The sequence below is a fragment of the Peromyscus californicus genome, unplaced genomic scaffold (assembly GCF_007827085.1).
Source record: "Peromyscus californicus insignis strain IS unplaced genomic scaffold, ASM782708v3 Scaffold_15__1_contigs__length_86483966, whole genome shotgun sequence".
NCBI classification, from domain to species: Eukaryota; Metazoa; Chordata; class Mammalia; order Rodentia; family Cricetidae; genus Peromyscus; species Peromyscus californicus.
The window spans coordinates 26993144-27011976 of NW_026294447.1; the positions used below are offsets into that span (position 1 = coordinate 26993144).

Consider the following 18833-nt stretch of genomic DNA (forward strand, 5'->3'; position numbering starts at 1 on the left):
GCAAACACTGAATGGAAAGTTATTGTAGAGTATATGTTAATAGCAGTGTATAGAAATACGAAGTGGTTTTTAAAATAGACTCACCAATTAATTTTATAAAATAAGGCATTTTAATAATTCAGTATGTTTAATTAACATAGTATGCCTAATTTACAGTGTTTATATGAAAAACAACCAAATTATTGGACTTTATTTTAACCTGCTGTTAACTTTTTTTTTTATTTTTGTTTGGTTTTTCGAGACAGGGTTTCTCTGTGTAGCTTTGCGCCTTTCCTGGAACACACTTGGTAGCCCAGGCTGGCCTCAGACTCACAGAGATCCGCCTGGCTCTGCCTCCCGAGTGCTGGGATTAAAGGCGTGCGCCACCACCGCCCGGCTAACCTGCTATTAACTTTATAAACTGACTTTTGAATAAGCTTCAGAACTTGACGAGACATTTAAAGAACTCAGAACGGAAAGCCTCAGACTATTCTGTAAAATGAAAAGGGAAGGAACGCAACCAAATTTAACCTGTAAGCTATGATTGCTCTGATACCAAACCCCAGAAAACGGCCACCACCACTGCCAGAATTCATAAATCATTTTCTTTGGTAAACTTAGACACAAAAATTCTCAGTGAAATTTAGCTTGCCAACTGGATTCATTAGCACGTCAAGAAGATGGCTAGCGAGGGGACTCAGCAGGTAAGGACTTTTGCCACTAAGTCTGATAACTTGAGTTTGATCCCCAACTCCCACATGATGGAGAGAAGAAACCCAACTCTCACAAAGTATTCTCTGATCATCACACATGTATGATGTCAGGCACATAGAAGATAAATAAATGTGAAGAATTAAAAACCCATACATTAGCCAGGCGACGGTGCCGTGTGCCTTTAATCCCAGCACTCGGGAGGCAGAGCCAGGTAGATCTCTCTGAATTCGGGGCCAGCCTGGTCTACAGAGTGAGATCCAGGACAGGCACCAAAACTACACAGAGAAACCCTGTCTCAACAAAACAAAACAAAACAAAAACAAACAAGCAAACAAAACCCCATACATTATGATCAAGTTGGTTTCATTCTAGTATACAAATGTGTGGTTGGGTATGCAGATCAATATATGTAAGACAACACATAAATAGAATCAGTGATAGAAGTCACACAATCATGTCAATAAATAACAGAGAAAGCATCCATTATGTCAAAATTCCAATGAAATTCTTCAAAGAAATGAAAGAAACCCTGTGTAAACTCAAAAAAAAAAAAAAAAATCCGACTAGCCAAATCAATTTTGAGCCCAAAGGGCAATGTTAGCAGTTATGACAGTCCCTGATTTCAGATGACAGGTAGCATAGCTGTGATGATAAAGAGAGCAGGGTGATAGCACAGAGGAGGGCAAAGACAGCATAGTAAAGTAGAGAACTCACATGGCCACAGTCATCAGGTTCTCAGCTCAGATGCCGAAAGCAGATATTACAAAACTGAGCCTCTTCAACACGTGGTTCTGGGAAAACTGGATATTCACACATAGAAGTTAGATAAAACTAGATCCTTAGGTCCAAAAAACCAATCCAGACTGCATCATGTACCTAATGTAAGACATGGAACTTTGAAATTATTGACAAAAAAACACTCTAAGATATTGGCATGAGCAACAACTTTCTGAATAGGTCCCCAGGAGCTCAGGAAATAATAGCAAGAACTGAAAAAATGGGATTGCACAAAATTAAAAAGCTTCTGTTCAGGAAGGGAACTATTAGCAGAGTAGAGGCAACCTACAAAATGTGGGGAAAAAATCTTTGCCAGATATTTGTGCGATAGAAATTTATATCCAGAGTGTAGGAAGAGCAACAGCCACAAAAACCAAGAGAAGCATCCAATCCCTAAACGGACAAATGAAGTAAGCATGCAATTTTTAAGATTTGAAGTCCAAATCGCTGGTAAGTACATGGGAAAATGTCTGGCATTCTTAGCCACCAGGTAAGTGCAAACCAAAGCTACCCTGATAGTTAATGTCATCCCAATCAGCCTGGCCATTATCAAGAAAACAAATGACAACCAACATTGGGGAGGGCATGGGCAAAGGGAATCCTTGTGCATACTACTAGTGAGAATGTAAATTAGTGTCACTGTGGTGGAAAATCAACAGCAGTTGGTCAGGAGCCTAAAAATAAAGCTACCACATTATCCAGCTTAACTGCTCTCCTGTATGTTCCTGAATGAATCAAAATCAGTATACAATAGGTAATAAGAATAAAAATACCCATGTTTATTGGGGCTCTATTCACAAGTTATCATCAGTCTAGATGCCATCCGTAAATAAGTGAGAATATGTGGAACACACACAACTAAGTAGTATTCAGCCATAAAGGGTGAAATTATGTCCTTTGAGGGGAAATGATGTAGGCTGGAGATCCTCATATGATGTGAAGCAAGTCATATGAAGAAAGATGAATATTGTGTTTCCTCTCATATGTGGATCTAGATTTTTAAAAGACCTGGAAGTCGAAAGGAGACTGTTTGAGAAGAGGAAGGACATCAGGATGAAGGGATAAGAAAAGAATAGGGATGAATGTGGTCAAAGTATATTACATACACGCATGAGAATGTCATGATGAAACTTGCTATTTTGTACAATTTACATATACCAGGGACAACTTTAAGAATATATTGTTTAATATTTATTCAATAAAGCCAAGTCACATTAATTACAGTTGCGATTGTATTAATTTTAAGTGTAGAACAACTCAGCTGATCTCCACCTCTGTTTTATTATTAAGAGATCAAAGTCTACAGCTGAGTTGAGGAAAGAAGAGACCCCACCTCCATTTATAGTTAAGGATGACATAGACAGCAACCTGAAACATCTACTGTACCAGAAGAAGATGGAGCTGGACCGCCAGATTGCCAGGCAAAAGGGAATATTTGAGCCCTCCATCAAAGGCAGCCTGGAAACTGTGCACGAGTCAGAAAGCATGAAATACCTGTCTGTTTCTCTGGTTGAAGAATCACGAAAAGCTGGCATTACCTACATTGTATACCCTAGGAAAAGGAAGAAACTATGGAAGAAAGGATTGAAATTCCAGAAGATTGCACTGGTGTATGAACAGCTATCCAAGCCTCCAAAGAAATTAGAAAGGTTCCGTTCAATTTTTTATGGCTTGCGGAGAGTATTACAGTTTGGGAACTTAATTTTATGATTTCATTCATTATAGTTACTGTTCACTCTCCATGGAAAATATGCTGACTGGAGAGTAAATCTCCCATTTTAAAATATGTAGGCATTTCATAGTATAAATACGCAGATTGTTTAGCTTCCTATTTTAAGACTGAATCCATTTTATGTCTGAAAGAGTCTCTCAGTGAAAAGAAAAAAAAATGTAACAATACATTTGCTAAACTTACTTGATGCACAGGTCCAATCCCTATTCTAAATGAATACCATCCATTCCAAAATCAAAATAGATTGCTGATATTTCACTGCTTTCAGATTTACATTTTTGTTGAATTGTGTAACAAATATAACAAATTTAAACATTTTGTGTGTTGTTGAGCCTTTATTCAAGGATCAACACACAAATGTAATTATGTTTTCACCTCCACTGGAGGTAATAACAGCTGGCATATTTTCAAAATGTGGAGAACCTGAAGTGGGAACAGTGCCCGCTCCTGGTATGTCCATGTTTACTGTTTAAGGCACAGATGCTTCTTGTAACCAATGCATCTTACAGAAGTTTCCAGTGATTTCCCTTTAGATTGCCTCAGGTGACAGTCTGTTAAACTCATGCGCACTTGGAAAGTAAAGACTTTCCTGGTGACAAGTGGTAGAAATGTTTCATTTACTTTGTTATTAAGACATGCTGGCTCTTTGGTGTGGCGGGTGACTTATTATCTTGGGACTCTGGAACTTAAAGCTTTGTGGGAGACAGCAGAGACATAGGCCAGCTGTAGTGCGGGAGTTCTCCTGTATGCTGATCTCCACTGCTCCAGTGTAGCAGGAAGATTTAAGGAGGGTTCAGATAGAGTTTTCTTAGTTGAAAAACATCCCCTAGGGAAGAATCAGACATTTGCTGTGTATTTTTGATACATTTGCTGATTTCAAAGTATGAGCCTTTGTCATCGTAGTAAAAGACAAGACCACACCATTTTGACTGCTCCTCGGGTAACAGCAGTCTAAATAAATGGTGTAATAGCACTTTCCGGGAGTTTTACAATGCATAAAGACATCTTGAATACTAAATTTCACCATTTTAAAAATTTACTTCAAAATTTATTATGAAAGAGTTGCAAATAAAAAATATCACAGGCTGAAATCAACCGGACCCAAAGACTGTAGGAGTCAGTGAACGTCTATATAGTCAAAGTAGACATTGGTAGCAGAAACTGTGGAGCGTCACACTGGTGTTTATACTTTTGATCCCAAATGCATTTTTGTGCACTTATCCACCACCCCAAACAAAAATCCACGACACAGTTAGAACCAGAAAGTCAATTACCTTTATGTCCTCTTTTATAACTCTGTCCACTGCCTGTATTCTGTCTTTCCTCATCCCCTAATATGCCTTGTTTTTTTCTACATGTTATACTTTTGTATGTGTACATTTTGGTATATATCAATGCTGTTGAGCTTTAAAGAAAAGCAAAATAACAAAATTTGCAGGACAATGGGAGATTTAGAATGTACAATTTTAAGTGAGGTTACACAAACCAAGGAGGAAAAACCATGCTTGTGCTCCCTCAAAGTGGAAGCTAGCTAATGTTCCCCATTTAGAGAAATTTGCCTCTTAATAAGCTGCCTTAAAAGTTGCAGATGCTGGGACGTTCACAGCAGGGAGTGTAGGAGGGACCTTTCTGCACCACCAGCAGTGAAAGAGCTGTTTGTATCCAGGGTGGTACATCAGGACTTTCTATTTCCCTTTGAAATCTTGAAGTAATTTATGTTTCAATGTGGATAGGAAAGAATAGTTAGCTCAAAAGAAGTTAGGGAGCACCTTGCAGATAATTTTATTTCCGTATTTAGGACATTTTTTCACTCAGTTTGGTGACTGAGAAGTATCATTCTTACCGTTTACATCTGGCTTTCCTCTTGTTGAGTGGCAGTCATTCTTGGCCGACTCCCTTCAAGACTGGAAATGGACCACACGTGCTTTTACATATCAAGGCAAATCTTCACTCCGGAAGGTTATTCCTGCAGAAGGTCATTTGGACTCAAGTCCGAGACTCATGCATTTCCCTTCAGCCCCCTCGAGACAGGTTGGCCCTGTTACTTCCCTCCTCAGCTGGGAAATGGCAGAATGCCACAGACCGACAATCATAGCGAGGCTTTGCTGTTCCTCTAGAAGTTATCTTTGACTCTGAGCCCCAAGTCGTGAGGCTGGCCAGTGAGGGACAAGAGGGAACCATTGGTAGATGATGTCTTTGCTCCACTGGCAGGGTTCAGCTTTTCCTTATTCTGTTTCTTTGAAAACCAGAGGCAGTTCAGTTCCAGGAACAAGGATGCATCAGCTATCTCCGAATCTGTATTCTAGCTGCCACGCACTAGGCCCTTGGTGACCAGGCCATGCCGCTTTATTTCATAGGCTGTTTCCTCATCTGGAAGATGTGCTTATCTGCTGAAGTTGCTTTGAGCTCGAAAGTCAGAGTAAAACCAACTTTATCCTTATACAAATGGAATATCTTGAGTAACACATTTAAGCTGTTGAAAATTTCCCTGTTTCCTTCAACAATGTCACATCTCACCTCAAGCTAATTACGTGTACACAGATTCCACCTTGACAGCCTGGCCTCCCTCCGTGGCAGATGAAGGAGCAGGTTACTTTACTGTGTTCTTCCTTCTAATGAGAAACCGTGAACCATACTCTTGGCTCTGAAAACGTGGATCTAGACTTTCTGATCATGCTTTTCATTTTTTTTCTTCCCTTTTAATTTGGGCTATTTAATTTAAATGATCCGAGACTATAGCCTTTCCTTGTAAAAGTTCACCCATTATCTGTATTTGCTTTTTACATTCTTCTAGAGACTTGCCTAGCAGGTTCTAGTTACTTTAAGATATTATAATTCTTTTTATCAGCTAATAAGATAATACAGGCTCATTGTAAAAAATTTAGAAAATATTGCAGTCCGGTCACTAAATCACCATTAACATAGTTTTGAGTGGGCATATACAAACACAGTCAAACAAACCTGTGGGGACAGATTAGCCTTTCTGCCTGTGCTTGTATGTGAAATGTGTGCTTGCATAGTATATTGAGCATACGGGATTCTATCCATCAAGCTCTGGCATTGATTGTTTCTGTGATGTAGGTAGTTGGTGGGGATGGGTTGAGAAGAGACTTCTCTGAGGTTTACTAATAAGTAAACTACACTGATTTTTTTTTCTACTGGACATACATTTATGGTTAAAAAGTAACTTTTTGATTTTCTTTTCAAAAAGTCTTTTGGGGGAAATCAGTTGAAGGTGGGATTTCTCAAAATCTATCTCTATTCACTGTGTCTTGCAGAGCAGACCAAGGGGCTCTGCAAATTAAAACATAACTGTGCTCTTTCCCAGATTTACAGGGCTGTAAATGAAATACACATACATTTTAATTTCAAGTATTTATTTTGCGAAGGGATCTTAGAACTGATAATCACTTTGGCTTTAAAGCGGGAACGTACTGCAGACGAAGGAAGAAGGGAGCAGGTAGTGAAGGGAAATTGTTGCTTTAGTCCAGCAGTTCATTTCTTCAGAGGAAATTTATTGAGCACCTTCTGTATACCAGATACTCTTCTGGATAGACAACTACCGATGAGGACAGTGAAGAGTGCTAACCAATCTCCTGCCCTCATAGAGTTTATAATCCAGTGGGAAAATGATAGTGGAAAGATGAACTCATGATCTTAAGGAAGCGATAAGTATTATGAAGAGAATAAGGCAGGGCAGCAGAAGCTACTGTGTTAGACAGTGTTTGGATGCCTCTATGACTTAGAACTGAATGGTATGGAGGAATGAAGTGTTTAAATCTCTGAAGAAAAGGTAAAAGCAAGTGCAAATGCCCTGGGGTAGAGGATATGCTTATTGTTTTCGGTCAGCACCCAGACCAGTGTCTGGAACACAAGAGATTGGTAAAAAAGTAAGGTCAAGGAAGCATTTGGGGATAATGGCCATGGTAAGTGAGAAATGTAAAATTACTCATAAGGGTGCCCAGCAGTCAAGGCTCTGGAGATGGCTTAGAGGGTAAGAATGCTTGTACACGCATAGGATCGTGAGTTCAAATTACCAGCACCCACATAAACATTATGGGCATGGGTGCATGTGCCTGTAACCCTATCATTGGGGGTGAGGAAAGGCAGAGACAGGTGGGTCTCAGCAGCTCACTAGCTAGCTAGCATAGCTGAAATAGAGCTTCAGGTTCAGGGAGATACTGTGGCTCAGGAGTAAAGTGGCAAATGACAGAGGGTAACAACCAACATCCTCCTCTGGCATCTGCGTGTATTTGTGAGTATTTGCGCCCACACATACTTGTGCACATACATACACACACCATACACACACACATACATTTGAAAAAAAAAAAGGAAAACGTGTGTTTGTAAGTCATTGTGAACTTGAGAAGAGGATAGAGATGTTTGTAGGCTATGATAAATATTTTGGATCTTTAAATACAAAAAGGGACCTTGAGAGTGGAGAGAAGTTTGCTGAAATGATCAAATACATATTAGAGAAAACTCACTGGGGGGGTGGTATGGGTTAAGAAATCGTCATGGAAACACAGAGACCCACAAGAAAGCCATTGAATGATCCATCTGAGAAATGGCTGCTCGGTCTGACACGATAGCAATACAAGTGGTTAAAAAGTGGCCATATTCTAGACAGATGTTGGGAGTACAGCCAACAATATTTGCTCATGGATATGAGAAAAAAATGAATTCAGGATACTCTCAAGGATTTTTACTGGCACCATTGAAAATATCAAAAGGTTGTTCCCAGACAGTCAAGATTGTGCAAGGAGCAGGTAGGCACAATGACAGTCGGACAGAGCACTAAGAGGAACGTATATCAGTTTAGCTTTGCAGATCACAGTGACATTGTAGGACAGGTAAGATGGTGGGTAGGCCAGCAAAGGTGGATAGTTCTGCTCCTGCTGTGTACACGTAAGCTTCCCATGATGCACCATGTCACAGCCATGGAAAAAGAAAGCCACACCAACAGCTGCAAATCACATGCCAGAAAGTGTGACCATTGCTTTAGTAAATATAGTTCCCACATCTAGACCTAAGGTGGCCATTGTAATCAACACTTGATTAAATTTACATTCACTCTAAGTTACAGTAGTTTTCTGTCAGACATTTGGCGTTTTTAGCACTGGGCAAACAGGAAATGGAGATGTGGAGTGGTCACCTGTATTTGTCTTTGAAATTGCTGATGGTGCCGTTATTATGAATATGATTTTTTTTCAGTGATCTGGTGGATTTTATCGTGTGCCATCTTAGTGCACGATGGTGTGGGGTGGGATGGGGCACCTCAAGAGACTCCTGCTTGGTCTTTATTACCATTATCTCCTTGTCCACACTACATTCCTTCTGAGTCACTCACTGCTGCCACATGTTCCACGATGAGAAAATGACTACACGGTGGGGCTTCATAGGTCCATTATTAGACAGTCCAGGTCTAGTAATAGTCTTCCTATCACTTGATTAATTAGTTCCTTAATTTTATTGATGGACTCGGTGCCATTGGGTACTGATAAGTTCAGAGTGAGCATCTACTGACCTCCAGAAAATCCAAGTATTTGTGTTTGGAATCTCTTGGTGGGAAATTCATGGATGCATGTGTTACATGGTGGGGTACTCTCCTTGGGATCTGGCCTGTGCTCCATGACCAATGAGGTTTTAGCCTGTGAACTCTTTTGGCCCTGAGATCTGGGCAAGAGGACATGACTCTCAAACATGCAGCTATTTCGTTTTATGCCCAGCAGACCCAGAAGTTTCTTGCTTATCTAAGACAAACAATACCTTTGCAGGCTGCCCATCTGTCACATCCCCGAGAGACCATAGCCATTTAGTTATTGCCGCAGGTCCTTGCAAAGTAAAATGCTCTTATCACCTTGATGTTCCCGTGGGTAATTGTCGTAACTGTGTGCTTGGTGCCTGCAATAGCAGGGCAGTTTTAGCTGGGATTTGCCCCTCCACACTTCTCCTGTCAGCCCTGCTGTGACCACTGGACCACATCAGCTCCTTCCTGGTCCTCCAGCTGCCCACCTCTGCCTCAGCAGCTGTAGTGTTACTGTATGTGCCTTCACCTTTACATTTTCTGTTGTCCCTCCAGGGGCTAGAGCTTGATTAAGGACACGCCACATTCTACAGATCAATTCTCAGATCCACGAGGGTTCGAGTTCACTCTTCTATGGCAGGGGTTCTTACAGTGTGTTCTTGAATCAGTGTGTTTTATGTGGAAACTTGTTAGGATGCACAAACCCCAGGTCTCCACCTGATGCTTGCTAAATTAGAGATTGGGAAGGCCCCCAAATCTGCATTTCAGCAAGCCTCCCTGGGTGTTTCTGATGCAGGGTAACTTCCAAGACCATTGGCTAGGCATTGCCAGGGTAGTGTAACCAAGACAGAACTAACTAGGGCCAGCAGCCACTAATCTAAGGACATATAGTAGAGGATGGATTTGGGAGGGTGAGGGGCTGGCAGCTATGGTTCTGCAAGAGTATCCACATCTCACAGCCGAGAGACTTTGGGGAGCGCACAGATTGTAGTTCAATGTAGGTATGAGGCAAGTATGTGACAGTATAGTCACCAAAAGCTACTTATGCAGGGGGAGATCACATCTCACAGATGAGGGATATGCCTTCTCTCAGTCAGTTCCTTCTGTTAGGGAAGATAAGTGCAATTTGGGGGAAAAATCCCTTTTTTCCATGTCCGTTTTGTGTTCACTCTCTTACCTTGGTGTACTTAAGGGGTTTGGACCCTCAGTAGGTACTACCACTATTCTGTTCTTCTAAAGTGCCTCACTCAGCCCTCATCAGTGAAGCTTCCTCCTGTAGTAGATGGGCATCAACACAGAGACCCACAACTAGACAATGTACAGAGAGTGAAAGACTTATTAAGTTGCTGTATGTCTTAGGCTTCCTCTTTCTGTGATGAAGCACCATGACCAAAACTAATTTGGGGAGGAAATTTGTCTTACTCTTCCACATCATAGTCCATCAGTGAAGGAAGTCAGGACAGGAACTCAGACAGGGCAGGGACCTGGAGGCAGGAGTTGATTCAGAGGCCATGGAGGGGTGCTGCTTACTGGTTTGTTCCTTATGCTTTACTAAGCCCACTTTTTTTTTTACAGAGCCCAGTATCACCAGCCCAAGGGTAGCACCAACCACAGTGGACTGGGCCCTCCCACATCAATCACTAATTAAGAACATGTCCTACAGGCTTGCTGACAGCCCTATCTGTCTCGTGGAGGCACTTTCCCAATTGAGGTTCCCTACTCTAAGATGGCTTTAACTTATGTCACACGACATAATACTATCCAGCACACTGACCTCCAGGCAGAGCATATGAGAATGGCTTGCACTGAAATGTGGAGTGGAGATTCTAAGAAGAGACTTTAAAGAATGGGAACCTTTTCCTTATTTTATTCTCCGACTTTGGCATGATGACTTCCTTACAAAATAAACTGAGTAAATAAGAGATGATGGGGTGAAACTTTTCTCCAAACTTCCAATAGAATGTCTTTATCCTGTCTCCCTTAGCTACGACACTGCCACACATACAGCCAATGCTACTTAACGAAAGCTCTGTTGCCAATGGAGGACTTGAGGAGGAACCGGTAGCTGCATCATTTGAAAGCATCTGAATGATCCAAGTTTCATAGTTTACTGAAGACATAAACCTCAAGTTCTTATCCCTGGTAGCCTTTGAGAGAAGAAGCATGTCCTTTGTCCCTTCCAGCTTACCTCCTAAATTCCCCGCCGCAATCGTGCTGGTAGAAGATGAGGTTGTGAATTAGATCAGAAAGGAGCACCGTTGTCGTTATTCTAGCATCTAGGGAGGCTGCCCCACTAAACATGTATTTCCATTTAGTTTACAGAGATTCTTCCTATTGTGTTACAGCTTTGATGATTGAAAAAATGAACTTGAATTACATAAATTAGCAATTTCTGATAATAGAAAAATAGTAACTTTATTTGTGATTGAGTTAAATCATTGATCAGAAAGATAATTGTGCTTCTGTAATTAAAAATTAATCATTCTTTTTGAAACTAGATCAACATCTCATGGAATACTTCCTGGACAGAAAAAATTTTTCCTTAAAGTTCCAGTATACGAACGTCAAATAAGGTCTCCCAGTGTACCCATGATTTTAAATTTTGATAAATTTGTTCAAAGTAAAGGAGGAATACCAGAAAATACTGATCCTCGAACATGGGTTATTGAGATGTTTTCTAAAGAGAAACCTCAGAAAACACGTGCACCAGTTATACATATTCAAAAAGACATCCCAGAACCAGTGGCAGAGCTCCCCAAACTGGAACTAAATGATCATGTAAAGTGTGACCTTCCACCAGAGGTCATTAAGTATTATGAGGCTGAAGTGGAGAGGTTGACTCAAGAAATAAAAAATGAGAAAAGAAATCCTGTGTTCGCATATTGTAGGCGTGGAGCTATTTACAGAAAACTGGGAAAGTTGCAAAGTGCCATGAATGACCTCCAGGAAGTAAGTCTTAAAGAATAAAAATAACACAACTCACCATTTACATTGCTTTTCTTTATACAGTAGTAATTTTTGTTGAGATATTGAACAGCGAATGATTGTAGTACAGTTTATGGGGCTGTGAAATACAATTATTGGCATTTTCAAATACTTATTAAAAACACTAGACTTTTGTTTTTTGATTTGGGAGGCTTTATTTTATGTTGTATGCATGTAAAGCCACTGATATCAGTGATGTTTGAAAAACTCATTTAATGTTTTTTTCCCCTTTGGAAAATCAACTTAACCAATTTTCTTTATACATGTGTTTTTCAGACCATATTTGTGGAGCCATTGTTTCTAAATGCCTATTGGCACAGACATTTCATTTATCTTTTCCAAGACAAAATTAATGATGCTTTGGATGACTTGAATTTTATAAATAAATATAATAAAAACCATGCAGGTGGGTTGCGAATGGAAACAGTTACATTACCCATCTCGTCTCTTTATCTCAACTTTTGTCACTCTTATAAATAGAAATAAACTGATAGGTACAAGTTCTGAAATATGGTGTGACTGCTTTAGTTTTGGAGTTCATGTAACCTTACATTGTTTTCAAATAACTCATTCTGTTTGAATTTCTTTTCTGGAGACCTGTCTCACAAAGAGAATATGAACTCCAAGTTGTAGATCGGTGTCAATTTGTAAGTCTTTTCATGACCACAAGTTTCAGAACGAGAGCTGTGCTACTTTGAAGGCCTTGGAGTAAATGAAATCCATACCTGTCGTATGTGCTGCTTTCTAATTGCCCAAACTTTTAGACACAGAACTTTCTAGAAATGTGGAATTGTCATACCCATCTTTAAATCCACGGCACTCACAGATCCACATGATATAGCACAAGCTGGCTAAATGTTTTCTGATCTGTGTTGGTCTGTATGCTAAAAGTCCATACAACGCTGTGTCATTCAAACCTAACTTTTTACTACAATTGTTAAGACTGAAACATTTTAAACAGATACAGAGGTGAGTGTTAGTTTTACCACTTCAGTGTAAGACTACTTGAAACTGCAAATGAATATTTAGACCTCGAGAATAAATTAGGTGTGAAACTTAGGATGAATGAAATAAAGTATACTAGTAAAAACCACTTGAGGACTTCAGTTTTGAGCAGAGTTGCTGCTATAAATTCTCACAGTTAATGAAAAGATCATAAAACGGAGTTTACCTTTCATCTTTAGAGGCATACTTGTCAAAGGCAGAGATTTTCAGAGAGAAAAAGGACTACACATTGGCGATTTTGAATTACAGCCAGGCAATTAAGTGCAGGCCCAAAGACGCTGACCTTTATTTCAAGAGGGGGGAGTTGTATGAGAAGACAAACAGCGTGCTGGCCATTGATGACTATTCAAAAGTAAGCTTTACAACGCCCCGTGCTTCCCTTGATTGATTTTGTACTGCAAACATTCTTTTTAGACTTATTTTAAGGGTGTTTGGCCTGCAGGTATGCGTCTGCACCAGGTGCATGTCTGGTGCCCGCAGAGGTCAAAAGACCATCAAGGTCCTAGAAACTGGAGTTACAGATGGTTGTGAGACACCACATGGGTGCTGGGAAACAAACCCCAGGTCTTCTCCAAGAGCAACGAACTGCTAACAACCACTGAGTCGTCTCTCCAGCTTCCTAGCCAAAGTTTTTAACAGTCATCACCTGTCTTACAATCAAATTATGTTAGGAACTAGGATGTCCATTGCCGGTTTGCTGTTATCACCAGTTCCATGACTTAAACGCGTTGGCAGATGAATGGAAATCAAAGGTAGGTGGGAAACACTGAGGCAACCTCAAAGAAGTCTCAACTTCTCCGGTTCTCTATTCTTGGACTAAGAAACGTGGTTTTTAGAGGCCTTTGAAAATTGCCTTTTCTCCTTACATAATAGAAGACATTGCTTTCTCCTTTTGCTAAACTCTTGAACAGGTTCTTGAAGAGGCTGTGATCACAGACTCATTCGCTCTTTCATTTACTCGCAAATATTTGTTGACTGAGATACAGCATAATATAGTAGATAAATGGTGAATGATATAGAAATGTTTCTGGATTATGCAGATCTCAAAGAAAAGTTACTTAAGGGAAGATAGACACACATACATGAGATATGAAATTATGATAGTGCCATGAAGGAAAGAAGGTTGGGAGGGAAGTGTGTGTATTTGTAGGTGCTGGGATGCCCAAAAGGAAGTGAGCTTTTGATTGAATCACACCTTGAGGCTGCCATCAAGGAACAGGTTTCCCCTGGCTCCAGCAAGACTTTCTCATCTACTGACTTTTAACTATAAATCTTAGTCCCGAGTGCAATGGACAAATTAAAGGAAATTACTTAAATTATTGATTTGTGCATATTCCCAACTGCCATGTTTCTTCCTGGGTTAGCTTAGCAAACTTCTATTTAAGGCAAGTATTATTGGTCTTGTAGCTTCTGATCTAGAAGTCACCAAAAAATCTCTTTTGAAGATGCAAGTAGCATTACACATACTGAGTAGGTTAAATTATGAATATATACATAGATGTGTATATAGGTATGCATGTATGCATATCCATACACATACATATATGCATGTAACAATTAATAAAAAAAGAGATCATGAATTTGAAAGAGAGCAAGGAGGAATATATGGGAGGGTTTAAAGGAAAGGAAGGGAAGGGAGAAATGGTGTAACTATAATCTCAAAAGTAAAGGAAAACATTTTAATATTAATAATTATTGATTCACCTCACTTTCTGCATCTGACACCAACAGTTTAGCAACGGATGAATATAGCGGCCTGAAATCAAACAATTCTCAATCTGCTTAGCATAACATCCCTGGAGACCTTCTCTGTGCGGCAGGCAGTTCCTTCCTGGCGTCAACTGGCAGGCCACAGCCCAGCTGAACATACGGTGACTCTGCCCTCTGCTGCTTCGCACGGCAGTGTGTAATTATGAGCCACGTCTCTGCCATTTCATTTCTTCTTCTCACATTAGGGACGAGATGAAGCCATAGTCTATATGGCTGAATCAGCTCAGCTCTACCACCTACTGCTAGGACAGAATGATAGGAGACAATGCAACTCCACTCTTCAATTCTCTTGTTTTTGAGATTATAATATAATTACATCATTTCCCCCTTCCCTCTTTTTTTTTTTCAAACCCTCACACATATCCCTACTTTGTCTTTTTAAAATTCAGGGCCTTGTTTTTCATTAATTGCTGTCCCATGCATAGACATATGTGTGTGTGTGTGTGTGTGTGTGTATTCCAAATTGTTTAGTCTGTAATGTTACTTCTATGTATTTTGTGAGGGCTGAGCATTTGGTGTTGGATAACCAATGGTGTGTTCGTCCCTGGGGAAGACCGTTTCTTCTGCTCTCAGCTTTCCTTAGTTGTCTGTACTTCTTCGTGTATAGATGAGGCCTCCTGGTCTTTCCCCACCCACCTAGTCATGTCTGCTATTGCTGTCCTCATGCGGCTCATGTTTAGGCAACCAGGTGGGTTAGACTTAATGGGGGTAGCTTCTGACATTACTAGGAGACACAGGAATTTTTTTTTTTTAATCAGTGAAAGCATCAGGAGTCAAAAGCTTTGGTTTCTTGTATTTACTGTTTGTCTTTCCTTGTGGGTGATATTTCCCCCTCAAGAATTTGACGACGGTACATTTCCTAATCTTTAAACACAAATGTGAAAGTGCGTTCCTCTTGTGTAATTTGAAGTTGGCTATGCACTCGTTTTAGTTTTTTTTTTTCTGATCGTGTGATATGTTTGCATTCTCACACCCCTCTAGTGTATTTTCTACGATCCCAAGAGAACAGATGCATGGATGAAACGTGCAATGCATTGCTTTGAAAATGAAAACTGGATTGGAGCCATATATGATTTTACAGCTCTGTTAAAACTTGAGCCCCGAAATACTCATGCAAGGTAAGAATTACTTTAGATGAAAAATTTCAAAATGACTTATTATTTAAATGTATTTTCAGGAAAAATTGCTGCACGTAATCTGACAGCCATTTTAAAACAATGAGCTAATTCCAGTGTCAAGTTAATTTTTGCATTTCCAAGTGCTAACCACTTTGTGACTATATAAAGCATTTCCTTCTTTACATTTCTTTTTCATTCGTCACCTTTGTGTCCACTGAGTACAGAGATCTGTTCAAATACATTTCTGTAATATCTTATTGTAGCGTGTATATTAAGCTTCACTATTTATTTTTTGTTTATTTTATTTTATTTTATTGTTTCTTTCCTTTTAATGAAAATAGATTTTTTTCTCATATAATATACCCTAAGATTACAATTTCCCCTCCCTCTTCTCTTCCCAGTTCCTCCCCACCTCCCCTCCTATCCAGATCCACTCCCTTTCTATCTCTCATTAGAAAACAAGCAGGCTCCTAAGGGATTATAGTAACATAAAATAGAATATAATAAGATAAAACAAAAGATAACACACAGGAGTAAGACAAAACAAACAGAAGGAAGCAATCCAAAGAAAAGGCACAAGAAAAATACCATATATATGTATATGTATATATATGTATGTATATGTATATATATATATTGGTGAAATTATTAAGGCCACTCCACGTAGTTAAAAGGAAAGTTCATTACTGGCGTAACTTACAAATGAAGGGATAGGTAGGTCGCAGGGTCTGGGGAAGGTGTATCGCAGTCCAGTGGTATTCTCTGGAGCTCTGCTCTGTCAACCTCTACCGTCCAGGGTCCAGGAACAGAGAGAGCTCCCCCATCTGGATCTCGGGTCTTCAGGGTCCTCTCTTGGCCCCGCCTTGTAGGCGTGACAGTTACCGAAGTTTCAATGGGGGTTGAAACTTCCAGATCAAAGCTGGAATGGCTACCCACTACATCTCCCCCTTTTTGTCTAAATAAGAAGGTTCTAACCTAATTCAAGACTATATACAAAGGAATGGTTATCAAATATTGTCCAGGAATAATGAGGGATAATGATAAGATGGAGCTACAACCAATGCGAACAATATCAAGCAAGAAACACATACTAAAATCCAGAGAAGTCTAGAGCATAGGTAAATGGCATGTTACAAAGATCATTCCAAAAGGTGTCCTATCCTAAAGAACCTGAATCTAATACTTAATATGTTCTATCTAAGATTATATATATATATATATATATATATATATATATACTAAGTTATAACTATAACTGCTAGTCTTCAATCCCATCAAAGACCTGAGAAGGAATATAATGGTACCTGAGAAATGGTAGATGGATGCAAGCAACTTTCGGAAATCTTGCAAGAGTAGACCGAGACAGCTGGCAACCTGGACAGTCACCTAATGTTTCTCCGCATTGTTGGTGCATTCAAATTGGCTACAGGCCTAGATTATCTGACAGACCATTTTCAGAAGCAGAAATTCTGAAAGACCATCTTACCCTGTCTTGGCAGAGTACAGTGGTCGCTTTCCTTGTGTCCCGCTTGTCCAGAAAGGACAGCATTCATACTGTCAGCAGTCGAGGCAAGGGCAGTTTTTTGCCCAGCAGGCCATTTTGTGCCAAGAAGACAAACTTCCAAATGGAAATGTCTTAGAAACCCAACATTCTCTCGGGATCAAATTGGTGCTGCCAGGAGCAATTGTGTCTCTCACATCAATAGAATTCTAAGTTATTTAAATGCCATATTTTCTAGGTCTATGAAGTGTTTAAAGATTACCTGTCCATCTGACCTATGTATCTGTAAATCTGGATAACCTAGCTAATGTAACTATAGAGATGACAAGCATAGGTGACTATAAATCTATAAGTCTTATCTACAGAAATAACCTAAGGACTAAGGCTTCATGTAAACAATTGAATATCAAGAAAATAATTTGACTTGAAAAACGGGCACAGGACCCACGTTCAGATTCCTCAAAGGATAATGAACAAAAATTGGTAATTGACATGAACAACTTCAGTGTCCCTGCTGACTAGAAAATTTCCAGCTAAAACCACATCGACAAGTCACCACACACCTGTAAGAAATGGCTATTAATAAGACATAAAAGGTGTTTGTGAGTGGGAGGGGAATGGGTTAAAAATGTATAGTTACATTTAGGGCGTGCGCGCGCGTGTGCGTGTGCGTGTGCGTGTGCGTGTGCGTGTGTGTGTGTGTGTGTGTGTGTGTGTGTGTGTGTGACAGTCAATGTGCAGGGGTCAGAGAACATGTTGTGGAGTCTGTCTGTCCTTCTACATGTGGGTCCTAGTGACTGATTTCAGGTCGTTAGGCTCTAGAGCAAATGCCATCACATGGTGGACCATCTCACCAGATGAAAAGAATGAATTTTAATCTAAAGAATGAAATGCTTTTATGTACTCAAATTTATCAATCTTCTGTCAGCTTCTTTAATTTTAGAAAGTGGATCTCTCCTTTGAGATCAGATTAATAATTTTCCCACAGTCTAATGTAACTTTTAAATTTAATTTTCTTATTTGATGTGTAGGGCCATTTTATGAGCATGAGTATGTCTGTGTACCACATGCATGCCTAGTGTCCTCAGAGGCCAGAAGAGGATATCAGGTCTCCTGAAAGTGGGGTTCCAGATGGTTGTGAGTCAATATGTGGGTGCTGGGAATCAAACTCGGGTCCTCTGGAAGAGAAGCCAATACTTTTGACTACTGAGTCATCTTTCCAGCTTCTCATAATTATTTTAAAGGTTACTTTAAAAATTTTTAGATTTGTGTTGATGTGTATTATGAGGTAGGGACAGCTTTTTTTCAGATGGGAACCAATGACCCACATAGTATTTACAGAATGATACTTCCACCATTTACTTTACTAATTTTACACATTAATTACATACATATATTATGAGATGTGTTTCTTTTCAATTGTCTTTATATTCTCATATTAATATATTTATTTAAATTTTAATTTTAGATCGTATTTTTGCTTTTGTCAGTTTTTTTCTGATTCTCCCTCAATTTAGATTTGACTTATTTTATTTATCTGTCTGTCTATCTATCTATCCATCCATCATCCACTCATCTGTCCGTCTGTCTGTCTGTCTATCTTTCTATCAATCTGATGTAGTATATGATTTATTTACGTAAAGGTTAATGACCCCTGTATTATTAGAAAATCCCATTTGGTGATCATGTATAATTCTTTTAATATGCTGTTACATTCAGTTT

At 39.6% G+C, this 18833-nt stretch overlaps 1 protein-coding gene across 1 annotated transcript in view; it reads left to right on the forward strand.

Moving 5' to 3' along the window:
• The window catches only part of Ttc6 (tetratricopeptide repeat domain 6), a 195196-nt gene that overhangs the window by 131357 nt on the left and 45006 nt on the right, over positions 1 to 18833 (forward strand). The window contains exons 16-20 of the mRNA XM_052738582.1: positions 2761 to 3119; positions 11231 to 11681; positions 11994 to 12123; positions 12902 to 13074; positions 15474 to 15610. Of these exons, the coding sequence (XP_052594542.1) occupies positions 2761 to 3119; positions 11231 to 11681; positions 11994 to 12123; positions 12902 to 13074; positions 15474 to 15610 (1250 nt within the window). The remainder of the gene's footprint in view (positions 1 to 2760; positions 3120 to 11230; positions 11682 to 11993; positions 12124 to 12901; positions 13075 to 15473; positions 15611 to 18833) is intronic.